Below are 19,762 nucleotides of genomic sequence, written 5' to 3'. Positions count from 1 at the left end.
CCCCGACTCTCCTGAGCAAGGCTACTCAAGCCCTTCCCTGTTCTTTGAGGCTGCCTTCACTATAAGAAAAAATGAGGTCTTATATTTTCCTTTTAATTTTTGGGTATTTAATTTTTATTAATATTAATTTGTCATTGTTGTTCAGAGGCTAAGTCATATCTGATTTTTTGTGACCCCATGGACTGCAGCACACCAGACCTCCTTGTCCTTCACAATCTCCCAGAGTTTGCTCAGACTTATTTCCATTGAGTCGATGATGCCATCCAACTATTTCATCCTCTGCCACCCCCTTCTCTTCCTGCCCTCTGTCTTTCCCAGTATTAGTGTGTCTTTTCCAATGAGTTGGCTCTTTGCATCAGGTGGCCAAAGTATTGGAGCTTCAGCATCAGTCCTTCCAATGAGTATTCAGGGTTGATTTCCTTTAGGATTGACTAGTTTGATCTCTTTGCTGTCCAAGAGACTCTCAAGAGTCTTCTCCAGCACCACAGTTTGAAAGCATCAGTTCTTCAGTGCTCAGCCTTCTTTATATAACATTATATTAGTTGCAGGTATAAAATGTAATGATTCCATCTTTGTATATATTGCAAAATGATCACAATAAGTCTGGTTAGCATCTACTATCACACAATAGTTACGAGGTTTTTTGTTTTCTGGTGATGAGAATTTTCCAGATTTACTCTATTTGACACTCTCAAATATATACCAATAGTACAGTATTAACTATAGTCACGATGCTGTGTATTACATCCCCATGACTTATTTATTTTATAATTGAACATTTGTACATTTTGATCACCTTCACCCATTTTGCCCACCCCCACCCTCCACCTCTGGCAACCACCAGTCGGTTCTCTGTATCTATGAGCTTGTTTATTTTTTATTCTTTTTAAGATTCCACATATAGGTGCAATCATATGATACTTGTTTTTCTCTGTCTGACATTTCACTTAGTGTTATGCCCTTAGGGTTCATCCATGTTGCTTCAAGTGGCAGGTTTTCATTCTTTTTTATGGCTGAATAATATAATAATATTAATTCATCTGTCAGTAGCCACTTTAGGTTATTTCTCTTTTGGCTATTGTAAATAATGCTACAGATGGACATGGGGTGTACATATCTTTTCAAGTTAGTATTTTTATTTTCTTTGAATAAATACCCAGAAGTAGAATTGCTGAGTCATGTGGCAGTTCTATTTTTAATTTTTAAAGGAACTTCCATACTATTTTCCATAGTGGCTACACCGATATATATTCTCACCACCAGTGCACAAGGGTTCCCTTCTCTCCACATCCTTGCCAACAGTTGTTATTTCTTACCTTTTTGACAAAATAGCCATCCTAACAGGTGTGAGGTGGTATCTCATTATGGATTTGATTTGCATTTCCTTGATGATTAGTGATGTTACACATCTTCTTATGTACCTGTTGGCCAGTTGAATATCTTCTTTGGAAAAATATGTGTTCACATCCTCTGTCCATTTTTTAATCAGATTTTTTGTTATTGAGTTGTATGAGTTCTTTTTATATTTTGGATATTAATTCTTTTTCATGTATATTATTTGCAAACATTTTATCCCATTTCATAGGTTGCCTTAAAACAAAGTATTTTTTTTTAATTTTTGTTTTTTAAAATTTTTATTTTTACTTTATTTTACTTTACAATACTGTATTGGTTTTGCCATACATTGACATGAATCCACCATGGGTGTACATGCGATCCCAAACATGAACCCCCCTCCCACCTCCCTCCCCACAACATCCCTGTGGGTCATCCTCGTGCACCAGCCCCAAGCATGCTGTATCCTGCATCAGACATAGACTGGTGATTCGATTCTTACATGATAGTATACATGTTTCAATGCCATTCTCCCAAATCATCCCACCCTCTGCCTCTCCCTCTGAGTCCAAAAGTCCGCTATACACATCTGTGTCTTTTTTGCTGTCTTGCATACAGGGTCATCATTGCCATCTTTCTAAATTCCATATATATGTGTTAGTATACTGTATTGGTGTTTTTCTTTCTGGCTTACTTCACTCTGTATAATCGGCTCCAGTTTCATCCATCTCAACAGAACTGATTCAAATGTATTCTTTTTAACGGCTGAGTAATACTCCATTGTGTATATGTACCACAGCTTTCTTATCCATTCATCTGCTGATGGACATCTAGGTTGTTTCCATGTCCTGGCTATTATAAACAGTGCTGCGATGAACATTGGAGTACATGTGTCTCTTTCAATTCTGGTTTCCTCGGTGTGTATGCCCAGGATTGCTGGGTCATATGGCAGTTCTATTTGCAATTTTTTAAGGAATCTCCACACTGTTCTCCATAGTGGCTGTACTAGTTTGCATTCCCACCAACAGTGTAGGAGGGTTCCCTTTTCTCCACACCCTCTCCAACATTTATTGCTTGCAGATTTTTGGATCACAGACATTCTGACTGGTGTGAAGTGGTACCTCATGGTGGTTTTGATTTGCATTTCTCTAATAATGAGTGATGTTGAGCATCTTTTCATGTGTTTGTTAGCCATCCGTATGTCTTCTTTGGAGAAATGTCTATTTAGTTCTTTGGCCCATTTTTTGATTGGGTCATTTATTTTTCTGGAATTGAGCTGCAGAAGTTGCTTGTATATTTTTGAGATTAGTTGTTTGTCAGTTGTTTCATTTGCTATTGTTTTCTCCCATTCAGAAGGCTGTCTTCTCACCTTGCTTATAGTTTCCTTTGTTGTGCAGAAGCTTTTAATTTTAATTAGATCCCATTTGTTAATTTTTGCTTTTATTTCCAGAATTCTGGGAGGTGGATCATAGAGGATCCTGCTGTGATTTATGTCAGAGAGTGTTTTGCCTATGTTCTCCTCTAGGAGTTTTATAGTTTCTGATCTTACATTTAGATCTTTAATCTATTATGAGTTTATTTTTGTGTGTGGTGTTAGAAAGTGATCTAGTTTCATTCTTTTACAAGTGGTTGAATTGGAAAAGAAGAAGTAAAACTCTTATTGTTTGCAGATGACATGATCCTCTACATAGAAAACCCTAGAGACTCCACCAGAAAATTACTAGAGCTAATCAATGAATATAGTAAAGTTGCAGGATATAAAACAAAGTATTTTTGAACTTCCTTTCAGACTTCCTGCCAATGCATCATGCTTTGCAAGAGGCTATTGCCCTGAATCTACATAATCCTGGCAAAATATTCAAGTTCAAGCAGCAAATTCAGGATACTTGTTACCTCTGGAGAGGGAGACAAGGAGCATGAACTCTGAGGGAGGGCTTATATTTATTTTTTAAATATTTTATTTTTATTGGAGCATAATTGATTTACAAGATTGTGTTACTTTCAGGTACACAGCAAAGTGATTCAGTTTTACATATATGGTGGGCTTCCTAGGTGGCTCAGTGGTAAAGAATCCGCCTGCCAATGTAGGAGATGCAAGAGATGTGGGTTTGATCCCTGGGTTGGGAAGATCCCCTGGAGGAGAAGATGACAATCTGCTCCAATATTCTTGCCTGGAAAATTCCATGGACAGAGGAGCCTGACGGGCTACAGTCCATTGGGTCACAAAGAGTTGAATATGACTGAGCAGACACACACACACACACACACACACACACACACACACATAGCAAAGTGATTCAGTTATACATGTATGATACATATGTTCATTCTTTTCTATATTCTTTTCTCATATAGGTTACTGCAGAATATCAAGTAGAGTTCCCTGTGTTATACAGTAGGTCCTTGTTGGTTATCTGTCATATATATAGTAGTGTGTTCATCCACAAATAATCATATGATATCACTCATATGTGGAATCTAATTTTTAAAAAAACATACAAATGAATTCATTTACAAAACAGAAGCAGACTTACAGATATTGAAATCAGGAACTTGGAATGAGAGAGAGCTTTAATTGTATCTGAAATGTTCTATTTTTTTCTACAGGGCTGTGGTGTACCTGGATGTTCATAATATGATATATGATACAACAAATATATTAATATATCACATATAAATACCATGTGATATTTATTATATCATATATCATGTATTATCATGGGTATTATATTAATTTGAATTTGCTGCTTATCATTTGTATGCTTATATTACCCATAAATAACCCTGTATTTTTGAATATTTTCAGACTTTATATATAAGATGAAGTGATCAAATTTTGTGTCCTACTACCTTTTTTTTGGTTGACAGTTTTTGAAATTTGTCCGTATTGATGCATATAATTTTAGACCTCTGTATTTATATTCCATTTTATAAAGAGAACACAATTGAGGTATCTTTTCTGCTACTGATAGACATTTAGATTGTTTCCTATTTTTCACTCTTACTAACACTGCTGTAACAAATAATCTGATACATAGCTCCCCATGTAAGGGACAGAAGACATTTAGAAGTAGACATGCTAGGTGTCTGGACAAGCATATACCTTTCAGTTTGCTAGGTATCACCATATCTTTCCTCAGACTGAGTTTTCTGCTTTACTTTTCTACTAGCAGTGCATGCACATTGGTGTTGGCCCACATCTTTGCCAATCCTTGGAAGCATTGTCTGGGCTTTGCCCTTTCTGCTCAGATCCTCAGAAAAGATGTGAGGGGGAAGTGGGGAAGAGGGAGGGCAAGGTTCTACAATTAGGAGGAGAAAGTCAGCTCTGACAAATTTCCTGTGACACTTACTTTAATGAAGAAAAGATTTTATTCTCCATTTTGATGAAGATAATATTTCAATTTCTGTGGGAAAACTGTTACATTTTTTACTCTGAAGCAGAGAAGTTTCTTTTTTTCCCCCTGTTTGCATTCTTGGCAAATAAATGGAATAGACCAATTAGCAAGTTAATGTCCTAAATGTTCACTTGCAGTAACAGTTATTTTGAAATGTTTTAAATAGCATGGAGCATTGGGTTTGTTCTTATTGCTTTTCAAGGTTTTGAATTTGTTAAAATGAATTGAATTTAAAATGAGGCACAAGTTTATGGTGAAGATTGATCATAATTATTTGCCACTCTAATTTGCATTTTGTAATGGGAAAAATAAATGATGGGAAATGTGTTTACCTTTTAAAACAAATATGAAAAGGCAGAAAGAATAACTTTGGCCATTTTGGGTTGTCTCTTGTGTTCACAGATGGGAAAAAAGAAATTCCACAAATCTCAACACTGGGGCTTTTGCAACAATGTTAGGATGCTGGTGAGTGAAGATAAACCAGGAATAGGTGGAGAACTGCTTCTCGGACAGAATACAAAGCCAAAATACAGTGTATTTCCTAAAGGAATGGGAATTGAATCACCATCTTGGGTAGCTTTCGATAAACAGGTAAGTCACATGACGTTGGGAGACATGCAGTCTTAAAATGTTACATGTACCTAAATATTAAGTAGATTTGAGGAAATGAGTCCTCAATGTAAATGTTCATCTGAAATGACATAAAAGTACTCTAAACAAAGAAAAGTTACCCTGATTCTGTTTCTGACCAGGCACATTGGTCACAGGATGCCTAATGTTCATCACCTTTCATGATGAATGCTTATCAACCATTCTCTTATCTCCTGTCCTGGACAGGATAGTGTCCTTCTATAGACAGTAAGGGTCTAGTCAGACTGCCACTTTTGCTTAGTGATTGTCATTAACTAAAGAATTTTGTGTGATTCTGAATGTGCCATTGAATGCAACAGGAAAATACTAATTATGGTTCCCCATCCTTGAGGACCAAGGGTGACAGGGCCAGAATTGTAGAAGTGAAGGAAAGAGGTGCCATTATTAGACAACAGTCTGAAGTTTTTGTGATGTGTGTTTGTGTGCATAACACATGCACATATACTGGGGTATTTACAATTGAAGTAGGCAGTCCAGTTGAATATCTGAAAAGGGACTAAGAGCAAAGGGAGAAAACCCAAAGTGGCCAGTTGTTTCCCACAAGGCAGCTGTGTGGATATGCTCTGTTTTATCACACAGCCCTGTGTCACCATGGCCCCGTGGTCTATTTTCTGAGAATTTATTATTCAATTATTTAGGTCCTATAAATAGAAACTAACTCAGGACTAAAGAATTCAAACATTAGTATGCTAAACTTACCAGGTAGTTTTTAGCAGCCTTAACATGGGGACTGGTTGGCAATGCTTTGATTCCAATTAAAATGTCTTCAGATTTGGCAGAAGTGACATATTCCATGTCATCCAAGTTAAGGTCAATCAGAGCACACACTTCTTTTGAAGTCCAGTTCTGACACTTATGGAGATTTAACAGACCATGGGAAAGCTTCTTTCTTAGGAAACCTTCTCTACTTTGAATGTGGACCAATATTTCACTCTCTCTCTTTTTAAAATTTATTTATTTGGCTATGTGGGATCTTCATTGCATCATGTGGGATCTTGCACGGAATTTCTAGAGGTGGTGTGTGAGCTCAGAAGTTGTAGCATGTGGGCTTAGTTGCTCTGTAGCATGTGGGATCTTAGTTCCCCGACCAGGGATTGAACCCTTGTCCCTGGCATTGGCAGGCAGATTCTTAACCTTTGGACCTGACCACCAGTGAAGTCCTCAATATTTCTCTGTTTTGGATTATTTTTAGTATATACCTTGCTTAATGCTGGACCTAGGGTTCAGAAACACTTTCTGCTGACTTACTTGAGTGGCTCATGCATGGTTTCCTGTTAATATCAATCTTATAGGTGTTTGCACATCATCATTCTAGAATATTTAATTTGCAAGCATCAAAGAAAAGATTCTATTTTTATTTATGTCAAAAAGAGTGTATTGAGAATAGTTTAATCCACCAACTAATAAATAATGTAGGCCATAAGACATTAAACTATTCTCTTGCATTTAAAGTTGAAAATTCATTTTATTTCATGTTTTTCTCAATATTTAATATGTGCTTTTGAGTCTATTTTACAGTCTTTTAATTACTTATAAAATCGTGTAGACTATTTCATGAAGTTGGAATAATTTTTGCCTCAAACTACTTGAGAAAATGAAGAGCTTGCTCATTTCAGGCCTAACTAAATGCAACATAATTCAGTTATTTTGTTGGTCAACTTCAATTAAATATTCATTGAGCTTTAAATGAGACACTAAGACTATGAAATATTTACGTGCTCTGATGAGATTGTGAACTACAGATTGGATCCTGGTTAATACCCAGAGCAAATTATAAAGTGCTTTTGGCATTTGTGGCTTAACAAAACAAGTCAACACCTGTTAATCGTTTTTCTTGAAAATGAGATACTTTCAACTTGAATCAGTTTTTCCAACAGCTTTTAATCATAGCAATATATCTAGGGCTACATTCTCAAAGAATATAAGGTAGAAATAAAGGCAGATTTTTGGAAAGTGCATCATAATTAATATCCGTAGTAAGTGCTCTTGATCCTCCCCACCCCCAACAGGCACCCCACCCCCCACAGCTAGTGCAGCAAGTGCTTTGGCTAACAACTCATTCCTATCACCCTCGATGGAGTGTTATCTCGGCCAGTGGACATTGCATCACCCAGAGAGTTCACCTGGGAGGTTACCATGGCCACTTACTTCAGCATAGGATGGGGTAGCAAATGGGTGACTGATTTGTCAATGGTGAAAGGCTGAGCTTCTTTAACATGGAACGATTCTGTGTCATGCTTGATTTAGGCTCATGGCCCCTTGTGCATTACAAAAGTAAAGTGTTAGTTGCTTAGCTTTGTCCAACTCTTTGCGACCCCATAGATTGTAGCCCACCAGTCCCCTCTGTATATGGAATTCTCCAGACAAGAATACTGGAGTTGGTTGCCATGCCTTCTTGCAGGGGATCTTCCTGACCCAAGGATCGAACCCAGCTCTCCTGCATTGCAGACAGATTCTTTACTGTCTGAGCCATGAGGGAAGCCCTCCTTGTCCATTAAGCCTCGGCAAAATTTCGTATGAGAATGCATCCTCCCTTGGATGATTTCCCTTCCCTTGGCTGTTCCTCTCACTCCCTTTCAAGTTTCTCCCAATAATATACCCTTAATAATAAATCAAACACACCTAAACCCCTGTTTCAGACTCTGCTTCTATGGAGCCCAACCTGAGATAATATTCCAGTTTCTGTCCATAATTCTAAAAGTGACCATGAAAACATTCTGCTCAGGCAGACCATCAGATTATAAGCAAAGAAGAGACTATTTGCAGTCACTCAAAACAGCCAGCATTTGTGATCCTCATGGCAGACATTTCTAGCTCTTTTATCTTTTTTTCACTCTCCCCTTTATTCTTATGGTGAAAAGGCCAGTTTTATTCAGGCTGGAGATGTCTCCACTTACACACTTTTGTGTTCCCAGGCTCCCTACAGCTAAGGCTGGCCACTGGGCTCACTTCTAGCTAATGACATGTGAGTTAAAGCTTATTAGGGTTGTTCAGTCACTCAGTCCTGTCCAACTCTTTTCGACACCATGGACTGCAGCACGTCAGGCTTCACTGTCCATCACCAACTCCTGGAGCTAGCTCAAACGCATGTCCATCGAGTCAGTGATGCCATCCAACCATCTCATCCTCTGTCATGCCCTCTTCCTCTGCCTTCAGTCTTTCCCAGCATCAGAGTCTCTTCCAGTGAGTCGGCTCTTTGCATCAGGTTGCCAAAGGGTGGGGCTCTTGGGAAAGTGATTTTTCTAATTTAAAGTGTCAGACTTAGCTGATATGTTTTTCCTGCTGTGTTTTCCTGTCTGGAAGGAGAACGTAATTCCTCGGGGCACAGCAGCCATCTTGTGAATGCAGCAGAGATAAAGGGAATCTAGGGCCCTGATGGCATCAAGTGACTACCATTTCAGGCCTGAGCCGTGTCTCTCTGGACATCCTATTAAATGAGAAAAATAAACCCCTATTTTAGAGGTTCTCAACCTAGGGAGACCTTTGGAAATGTCTGGAGGTGTTTTGAGTTGTCCCAATGACCAGGAAGAGAACTGGACTATGAGAAAACAAGTGAGGCACTTGTCTTGAGTACAGAATTTAAGGGGTGCCCCTAAACTCAGTAATCAGCCAGGAAATATTTTAATGAAATAATTTTAAAATTTTTTGCTTATAATTTTTTATTTTTTAAATTATGGAAATATGACAACACATTTACAAGAAACTTGGGAAAATACAGAACAAGTTTACATATACTTCCACTATATATTACAATTATTTTTTAAAGTAGATGAATTAAGATTTTTAGTTGGAGTTTCAATATCAAACTCTCAAAAGCCAATAGATTGAATATACAGAGAAGCAGAAGGATATAGTAGACCTGAAAAGCACTATGAACCAATTCAACATAATTAAGATTTATACAATTTTCACACAACAGTAGGATACAAATTCTATTCAAGTTCCCATGAAGTATCTTTAAAATTAATGCAAAATTTCAGGATGAACAAAATAGCATGTTAAATAAAGACAGGATCAGTAACTGTGTCATGCTGAGCCATATTGGAGCCTTAGGCAAAAGGGAAAATCAGTAGTGCTAATTCCATCTTTATTTAACATGGTGGTATTTTGTTCATCCTGGATTTTTGGCATTAGTTTTGATGTTTTTCAATTGCCTCGCCCTACGGCCAGACCTGACACAGAAGTGCTGCTGCTACTTGAATAGCTGGGACCCAGCCTTGTATTTTACATCCTGCAACTTGGGGAGGGTAACCCCCCAACTGAATATTCTACCTAAAATGCAAATACCATGCCCATTGAGAGACACAGCCCTAACATGTTTTTAAGCTTCCCTTGTAGCTCAGTTGGTAAAGAACCTGCCTTCAATGCAGGAAACCCAGGTTTGATTCCTGGGTTGGGAAGATCCCCTGGAGAAGGAAATGGCAACACTCTCCAGTATTCTTTTCTGGAGTGTCCCATGGACAGAGGAGCCTGGCAGGCTACAGTCCATGGGGTTGTAGGAGTAGGACATGACCTAGTGACTAAACTACCACCAACGTGCTTTTACAACCCTTGCCAGTGGGAGGATTTATGCAAGTACCCAAACACAATTTTGCCTGATACTGTACCCACTGCCCAAAGACTAGTTATTTCGTTGAAATTGTTTAAATATAAGCAAGCACATATTCACTCAACAAGTTAGTTCCAGTCAACATCCCAGGAAGAAGCAAACATGGATGACTGTTCTCATTCTTTAAATGAGGAACCATTTACAAAAAGTGGGGCAGAGATAGTGTTCTGAGGATGCATGTTGGAGGCACTGGAACTAACTAATCTTTATGATTGTGGCTTTGTCACCTTTCCTCTCTGAGCCTCAGTTTCCTTGACTGTGAGCAGGGACTTGGCTAGCTGCTTGCTTAATACCCCCTCACCTTTAGCGGTCTGTGCCTAAGACTTGAGTCTTAGTCTGTGGCATGTAGTCTGTGACTAAAGGAAATTGATCCTAAAACTAAGCCCAGACCCTGGATCTCCTGGCCTGGGACTCTTTCTAATTACATCAGGTACCTACTGCTTTATTGTTGATTGAAATTTGGCATTTAGTAGTTTATAATATGCTGCCGTTGCTATTGTTAGCTGCTTTTATAAAAAGTCAGACTCGTTAGAAATACTCAAATGACTGAATGTTTTTTAATGACTTTTATCTGGATGTTAAGCATCTTTTACATAGACTACAATTATAGTTTCATTTCTCTTCATTTGTCAATAGCTCCTAGTTAGCCTAATTTGTTTGCTGCTTTGCAAATGACTCCATTATAGTAAGTGGCAGGGAAAAGGTTGATCCTATGGGGTATGCATGCATTTAAAATATTATTTTATTTTTTCCATCTACTGTGAACATAATGACTATAATCAAAACTACTGACCATAGAATTGGAATTTTAATAACTTTGGATTTGTTGATAAGGGGTTTATGGTGAGCTGATTGTTTATGTAGCACTGTGTGGCTCTTCATGCTTTGAACAATATAAAAATAACAATTTAAAATATAACCTGATCTCTTGGGTCACCTTGATGTGTGTTTTTCATTGAACAAGTTGGTTTGTTACTCATTGCAGTGAGGAAAAACATCCACTCTGAGTAACTGTGGGATGTCTAAGTAAGCAAGTGTTAGAAAAGACTTACTATAAGATTTGGGCTCATGTTAGGTAATTTTGAAGAGGATTTAAAGAAATGAGGCCTTGCTCTAGATTGGGTGCTGTCAGGAAGTGTGGTTACTGCTATGATTATGTTATCTTTTAAGTTGAAATATAGTTGTTGTACAGTATATAGGTTACAGGTGTACAATATAGTGATTCATAATTTTAAAGGTTATACTCCATTTATAGTTATCATAAAATATTGGATATATTCCTTGTGTTGTACAATATATCCTTATAGCTTATTTTATTGTCCATCCCCCTTTCCTCCCTTCACTGGTAACCACTGGTTTGTTCTCTGTATCTGAGTCTGCTTCTTTCTGTATATTTACTAGTTTATTGTATTTTTTAGATTTTCACATATAAGTGATATTATACACTGTTTGTCTGATTTATATCACTCATCATAGTACCCTGCAAGGCTATTCATGTTGCTGCAAATGACAAAATTTCTTTTTATAGCTCAATAGTAGTCATATATGTGTGTATATACACACATTTTCCTGCAGGGAGATCAAGGAGTGATCAAGTAGGTTAGTATACACACACACACACACACACACACATTTTCCTGCAGGGAGATCAAGGAGTGATCAAGTAGGTTAGTATACACACACACACACACACACACACACACACACACACACAAATACATCCCGCTTCTTTATTCAGTCATTTGTTGATGGACACTTGGGTTGTTTTCATAGGTTGGCAATTGTAAATAATGCCACTGTGAACATTGAGGTGCATGCATCTTTTCAAATTAGTGTTTTTCGTTTGTCTTTCAGATGTATATCCAGGAGTAGAATTGCTGGGTCCTATGGTGAAAAAGTGAAATTGAAAGTGAAGTCGCTCAGTGGTGTCCTACTCTTTGCAACCCCCTGGACTGTAGCCCCCAGGCTCCTCCGTCCATGGGATTTTCCAGGCAAGAATGCTGGAGTGGGTTGCCATTTCCTTCTCCAGAGGATCTTCCTGACCCAGGGATTGAACCCAGGTCTCCTGCATTGTAGGCAGAGGCTTTATGGTCTGAGCCACCAGGGGTCCTATGGTAGTTCTGTTTATAGCTTTTGAAAACCCTCCATACTGTTTTCCACAGTGGCTGTACTAGTTTACATTCCCACCAACAGCATACAAGGGTTCACTTTTCTCCACATCTTCACCAACACTTGTTATTTGTTGTCTTTGTGATCATAGTCATTCTGATAGGAATGAGTTGATATCTTATTGTGGTTTTGCATTTTCCTGATGATTAAGGGATGTTGAGTGTCTTTTCATGTACCTGTTGGCCCTCTGTATTTCCTCTTTGGAAAAGTGTCTATTCAGTTCTTTTGCTCATTTTTTAAAAAAGATTTTGTATCTTAAGTAATCTCATTTATGGAGAGAGGAGACTAGAAGGCTACATCTATGATTGGGAGAGAAGCAGCCCTCACTCCTAGGAAAGGGGGATATTTGGCGTTTTGTGGCTTGGACAACATTCATGTTCTATCTGTGTTCAGATGTAGCTATGGACTGATCGCTCTCTTTTTTTCATCTTGATCCATTGTGGTCACAGAGTGGCCTTGTCTGAAAATTGGTATCCTCTGGAAGTTTTCATGTTTAGCAGACCAGCTTGTAGCAGCAACAAAGCCAGCTGATAGTGTCAGATTGGCTCCTGGATATCAGGGGCTGTTTTTCTCTTTCTTATCCAATGCCAGCCAAAATGTTCAATTTTCCTGCAGGGTGATCAAGGAGCCATCAAGTAGGTTAGAATTTCATATGATTGGTGAAGAACAATAAACTACTATAGACACTCAAAGTTTTGCCTAAAGCCAAATCAGGAATCTTACAAAATATAATGAGTATATATAAATTAAATACAATTAAAATATTATATGTGTCAGATATTATACCTTTAAACCATGCCCAAAATGTCAAATGAAAAATGTTCCATAGGTTTATGTAATTGTCAGGTTATCTGAAACCTATGGGGATCATTTCATAAAAGATAGCAATATATATAACATAATGTAATCACAATAATTGCCATTTAAATCCATGTTTTAAGTCACAATTACATACTCTTCAGCTATTTAGTTTTAAAGAAGAAATCAAAAGGCTTGCCTGAAATCAAGCACTTCATATCCCAAATTCCCGACTATATGTTCTGTATTTATCATTAAAACACAAAATTACCTTCATTAAATTTGTTAAACTGATAAAATTTCCAGTTTCATCATACATTATGGCTTTCTCTAATCTTTTGAAATTCAAAAGGCACTTTATAAAAATATCTGCAAATTTGGAATAGATGGTTTTAGAATAAAAATAATGAGGTTCGTAAATGAGTCTTTTATTGAAGAGTTTTTCCTCCCCTCTTTGCTAAAAACTAGATTTTAGTTACTAGAAAAATTTTAAGACCTTCCCCTCAGGGTTAAACTTTTTAGCAGTAGTAGGCCTGTGGCTTATTCTTATTAGCTCAAAGTTAAAATTGTCTTTTTGAGCTTAAACCTGAGTAGATACTACTATACACCCATTAGAATGGCTATAACTTAAAAAGACTGACATACCAAGTGTTGACAAGGCTGTTAAGAAGCTGAAACTTTTATATATTTCTGAAAGGAATGTAAAATGGTATTGCCATTTTGGAAGACCGGCCACAGTTTCTTAAATAGTTAAATATGTGCTTACCACATGACTCAGTTAATTCTACTCCTACATATATTTCTAAGAGAAATTGAAACATATGTAGCCCAAAACAGGGAACAACCCAAATGTCCATCAGCTGATGAATGGATAAACAAAATGTGGTACAGCCACACAGTGGAAACCATTTGTCAAGAGGAAGAAACTACTGATGTGTAGTATTAATGCAATGTGAATAAGCCTCAAAAACTTACTAAGAAAGCAGACACAGAAGACTTCATATTGTATGATTCCATCTATCTGAAATCCTAAAAAAGGCAACTACATCAGAGAAAGCAGATCAATAGTTTGCCTGGGGCTGGCAATAGGAAAGGGAATTTTGAGGGGGGTGATGGAAATGTTTTAAACTAGGTTGTGGTGATGATTACCCAACTCTATAGATTTATGAAAAGTCATTGAAGTGTATATTTACAAGAGGTAAATTTTATGAAGTATAAATTATAGTTTAATATATTAATCTTCTGGACTGCCATAGCAACATAGCATAGATTGCCTTAAGCCACAGAAATTAATTTTCTCACAGTTCTGGAGGTTAGAAGTTCAAGATTACTGTGCTATCAGGGTTGATTTCTCTTAAGGCCTCAGTCCTTGGCTTGCAGACCCTCCCTCTTGCTACCTCTTTGCATGGTTGTTCTCTGTACACACTGATTTTTTTTTTAACCCAGAAATTTTGTCATGTGTTAACATTGTAGCTCACAAATTCGGAACTAATAGTTACTATTTGATTTGTTGACTTATATTTTAAAGCTCATTTATATTTTGTCTGAATTTTTCATCTATAGAGTAATATTTATTTATGTACTTTCCCCCTCTGAAATCAGACCAGCTGAAGGTTTTTGGAAACATTTAAACAATTATTTACCTTCCTGAATTTTGTTCTTGCAGGATTCTGCTCTATAGTAAGCTCACCCTTTTGTAACTCTGATGGTGGGTAATGGTACAAATACAAACTATATAATCCACGTTCTTTTTAAAAAATATTTTTGAAATTATTTTTAACTTATAAGAAATCACAAAAATGGCACAGACTCTTTCCCTAGCTTTCCCCAATCTTATCTTAGACAAATGCAGTACATTATCAAAAGCAGGATATTAACATTGGTATAGTACTAAACTTCCAGACCTTAATTGAATGTCACCAGTTTTTACATGCACTCATATTTTCCCATTAGTTTATAGTTCTGCGAAATTTTATCACAGAGATTCATGTAACCACCACCACAATCAGGACACAGAAAACTCTACTCCTTTAGGGTTTTATTGTTTGAGTCTTTATTTTAATCAACTTTATTGAGATACAGTTTATTTAGAATAAAATGTACCCACTTTCAGCATACAGTCCCATGAGTTCTACCGGTACACATAGGTAGCCACCATTCCGGACAGCATTTACATCTCTCCCATCACAGAAAGTTCCCTTATGCCGCCTTCCATTCAGCCCTCCTCCATTGCTCTGACTTCCATCACAATAGAGTAGTTTTGCCTGTTCTTCACCTTCATATTAGTGGAATCTTACAGTGTGTCTTCTCTGGAGTCTGTTTGGGATTTAAGATTTGAGGCACAGCTTTGATACTCTCTATGTATATAAACAAAGTGCAGCCAATTCACATGTGATAATTCACCATAGCAGATTTCTGGGTATTTGTGTAATCATTTTTGTCATTCTCTGGATTGATATCCCTTTATTTTTAAACATACTGGTTTTTTTTTTTTTCAAATAAGTTACTCTCCTAACTCCCTTCAGAGGTTTTAAAAACGTTTAGCATTGCCAATTTCTAAATTTAAACATGTTAGAATTGTTCCTATCCTTCTGCTTATTTTAGTTATGCTCCTCTATTTAAATACCTATTCTGACTATGAAATTCATTGTGCTGTTTAGTGTGGTAATAGTTCTTTTAATAAGGAGGATCCTTTAGGGACACATGTCATTATCATAAACCTTTTATCAGAGGTATAAATAATTGAGAGCACATGGCTGTTCATCCTAGGGCATTAGAAATGGGGAGGTGGCCGGGAGGGCATGAATTCTACATTATTGAAGGTGGGGCAGAAATGCTTATCTTCATTTTTTTTTCAATTTTGTCCCATTTCCTTTTCTTATATCCCATCTCTCGACCTCCTTAATCCTTCCCCTTCCATTCTTTTGACCTCTATTTTTCTCTTTTACTGGACTTTGTCTATCTCTTCAATCCTCCTTCTCTTTACTTTCATGCGTTTTTATTCATCTTCCATCATGTGTGCCCTATTTAACTTCCTTCCCTTTCTCTACTTTGTCTTTCTCTGTCCCAGGTCTTGTAATTGTTGAATTCTCTTTTTAGGAAAGTAGAATTATGATCATCATCATTATCATGATTATTGCCAGAGTCTTTTCCTTTACCTCTAGGATTGGACCCAGGGTACATTGGACTCAAATGGAGTGTTGTTGGAAATGAACTCTGTATATTAGTTGGGGTACCCTAAGGAACATGATCCTCCTGCAGTGCCCCATAATGGGAGGAGGTGTAGAGACTGCAGTGGTTTCAGTCAGACAGTTGGATTCAAAACTTGGATTTACCATTTATTATCTATTTCATCTGGGCTTTCTTTTCTTTCTTTCTTTCTTTCTTTTTTTTTTTGCCATACTGTGTGGCATGTGGAACTTCTCTGACCAGGAATCAAACCCTTCCTCCAAATGGAAGCACTGGACCACCAGGGAAGTCCTGGACCATACTTTGAACCACTCTTGGTCTTAATTCCTTCATCTGTCAAGTAAGAATAACAAACCTGTCTTAGAGTTACTGGGAGCATCAGATGGACAATGTACATCAAGTGCCTGGCTCATCCTACCTAGTCCTGAAGAATTAACACTCCTCTTTTGTTTAAGACTTGGCTTATTTTCTTACATGGGTTAGCGAGGGCAGTGTTCCCAGGGGAAGTGAAGCTAGGAATATCCCAGTTACCTCCTGTGCTGCAGGATTCTTGCATTTTTCTTTGGCACAAATTCTGCCATATTTCAGAGGAACCAGTCTGGAGGTGCTGACATTGAGACCAGCAAGTTCTAAAAATGTAGCCATTAAACTATTGATGCATTGCTCTTTCCATTTGTTCCCCAGTGTTCCATTATGCTGTGGGTATTAAGGTGGTTTAAATTTTTTTCTATTGTTTAAATAAGAGGGTTTGTCTTGTCTTCTATTTGAGCAAATTCACTTAATGGTCTTTTAGGAGAAAGGTTTGATAACTATGTTTATTATCGTTTTATTTTTCACTATTCTGAACTAATAGCAGTCAGCAATAGAATACTACAGTTGTATTTACACTCTGATTATTTTAAACTCAAAGATCTTACATCATTATCATCTAAGTTCTAGAAACTTCATGTAGTCCTTTTATGTTTAATCAAAGTTTTTACTTCCTTTGTAGTCCACCCTGTTGTTTCCCTCCTTTTTAGCCTAAAATATGAAATCTGTCTTTGAGTGTATTTTATTCTGTCTCTGATTCTACTTGTTGATTTTTTCATCTAGTATTTCAGGGTACTTTTGAAAAATTTTTAAACTTTTAATTGAAATGTAGTTGATTTACAATATTATATTAATTTCAGGTATATAACAGTGATTTAATACTTTTATAAATTATATGCCATTTCAGGTTATTATAAAATAAATAATGGCTATATTTTCCTATGCTGTATATCCTTGTTGCTTATTTATATGTAAGTGTTTGTATCTCTTAATTATTCCCTATCCCTATCTTGTCCCCCCTCTCCCCATTGGTGACCAATGCTGCTATCTTTGAGTCTGTCTGTAATATTCATTTATTTCTTAGATTTCACATAGAAGTGATAACATGTAATATTTGTCTTCCTCCGACTTATTTCACTAAGCCTAATTATCCTCTAGTTCTATCCACATTGTTGCAAATGGCCAAATTACATTCTTTTGTATGGCTGAGTAGTATTCCATTGTGTGCATGTATATATCACATCTTCTTTATCCATTCATTCATCTGTTGATAAACACTTGGATTGCTTCTATATTTTGGATATTTAAATGATGATACTGTGAACATTGGAGTGTATATATCTTTTCAAATTAGTGTTTTCACTTTTTCAGATATATATTCAGGAGTGGAGTTTCTGGATCATGTGATAGTTCTAGTTTTAGTTTTTTGGTGAACCTCCATACTGTTTTCCATAGTGGCTGCACCAATTTACATTCCTACCAGCAGTGTACAGGGTTTCTCATTTCTCTACATCCTTGCCACATTTATTATGTGTAGACTTTTTGATGATAGCCATTCTGACAGGTATGAAATGATGTCTCACTGGTTTTGGTTTGTGTTTTTCTGATAATTATTGACCTACATTTGTTTTTACATGTGTGTTTGAATTTCAAAAATGAAACTATTTTCAGTTCTGGTCTAGTTGGCTTTTATAGTCAGCTTTATTAATTGAAGCTTTGATTCTTACTGATATGTAATGGAGATAATATTATTAACATGTGTTCTCAGCTTCCTCCTTATCCCCATGCCCTGCCTGCTGAACAAAAATTTGTCTTTGCTCATTCTACTTTTCCCTCTCCTCCTGGTGGCTCAGCTGTTAAAGAATCTGCCTGTAATGTGGGAGACCTGGGTTCAATTCCTAGGTTGGGAAGATCTCCTGGAGAAGGAAATGGCAATCTACTCCAGTATTCTTGCTTGGAAAATCCCATGGATGGAGGAGCCTGGTAGGATACAGTCCATGGGGTCACAAAGAGTTGGACATGACCGAGCGACTTCACTTCACTTCACCCTTTAAGGATTCTTCAAATTTTTCAGTCAGATTCTCAGGCTTTGGGGGATGTAAAGGGAGAAGGGCTGGAGAGAACTGGGGTGAGGAGGGAGAGACGGAGATGTCTTAGAGGCTGATGGTGAGGAAATGTGAGACTGATAAGCCTCAAAAAAGAGGAAAGGCATTTTTTTTTTTTTGAGAAGAGGCGATATGGAGCATAAATTAGATCACCTTCAGAGGGCCACACATACTATATACTACCATGCTCTTATAACTTTGTACCTGCTGTTCCCTCCATAGAAAATGCCCTTACCCACTTGCCCATGAATGCAGTTCTTTGATTGCTCATCCTTGAAGACACATTTCACATGTCACCTCCACTGTGATGCTTTCTTCTTTATGTTCTCAGGTGGTTCAGCACTTGCCCCTCCTACTGGAGCATTTTCAAACCCCTGTTATAATAATCCTGTTACTCTTCTCTGTGTCCTTCACTGAGCTGAAATATGATGGGAATCTTGTGACAGTTCGGGAGATAATGGTTAATTTGTGGCCTCTGAAGCTAGGCAGTGCGAGTTCTAACCCCAGTTGTCCTATTATTCTTTTACCTTGAGAAAGACATTAAAACAAGGATAACAATGATACCTGTTTTATAACTGTGTTGTAAGGAGAAGGCAATGGCACCCCACTCCAGTACTCTTGCCTGGAAAATCCTATGGATGGAGGAGCCTGGTTGGCTGCAGTCCATGGGGTCGCTAACAGTCAGATATGACTGAGCGACTTCACTTTCACGCATTGGAGAAGGAAATGGCACCCCACTCGAGTACTCTTGCCTGGAGAATCCCAGGGACAAGGGAGCCTGATGGGTGGCCATCTATGGGGTCGCACAGAGTCGGACACGACTGCAGTGACTTAGCAGCAGCAAGGAGTAAAAGAGATAGAGTATAAAAGCACTTAACACATTGCCTGACCCAGTGTATTAATAACTAATCATTGTTGGCTATTTCCATTTATCTTTCAATTCTCAGAGCCTAGCACAGTGCCTGACACATCAGTGCCCAGTACTCTATGCTGAATGGCTTTGTAAGAATATTATTAATATTTTGTTCTTCCTAATGGCTTTTCACTTTATCTCTGTTGCCTTATAATTGTTTGGAGGTACCCTTCCCTGTTTTGCAATTATTTGCATACAGTCTAATCTCTCTTACTTGACTGTGTAATCTTTGTAGCTGGAGAGATTGTTTTACTGAATGTTGTACCCTCCACATAGAGCTTTGAACTTA

The 19,762-nt window shown here is 37.5% G+C and overlaps 1 protein-coding gene across 5 annotated transcripts in view; it reads left to right on the top strand.

Moving 5' to 3' along the window:
* Window positions 1–19,762, top strand: part of EFHC2 (EF-hand domain containing 2) — a 234,573-nt gene that overhangs the window by 35,358 nt on the left and 179,453 nt on the right. For all 5 annotated transcript variants that reach the window (XR_011446121.1, XR_011446120.1, XM_070289922.1 and 2 more), the window contains exon 2: window positions 5,133–5,321. Coding sequence is in view for 3 of the 5 variants with exons in the window: in XM_070289922.1 (XP_070146023.1) it covers window positions 5,133–5,321 (189 nt within the window). In the remaining 2 variants the exon portion in view is untranslated. The remainder of the gene's footprint in view (window positions 1–5,132; window positions 5,322–19,762) is intronic.

This window comes from Ovis canadensis, chromosome X, assembly GCF_042477335.2.
Source record: "Ovis canadensis isolate MfBH-ARS-UI-01 breed Bighorn chromosome X, ARS-UI_OviCan_v2, whole genome shotgun sequence".
Classification (NCBI taxonomy): domain Eukaryota; kingdom Metazoa; phylum Chordata; class Mammalia; order Artiodactyla; family Bovidae; genus Ovis; species Ovis canadensis.
Note: the sequence above shows the minus strand (reverse complement) of the source record. Positions and strands in the feature narration are given on the sequence as shown.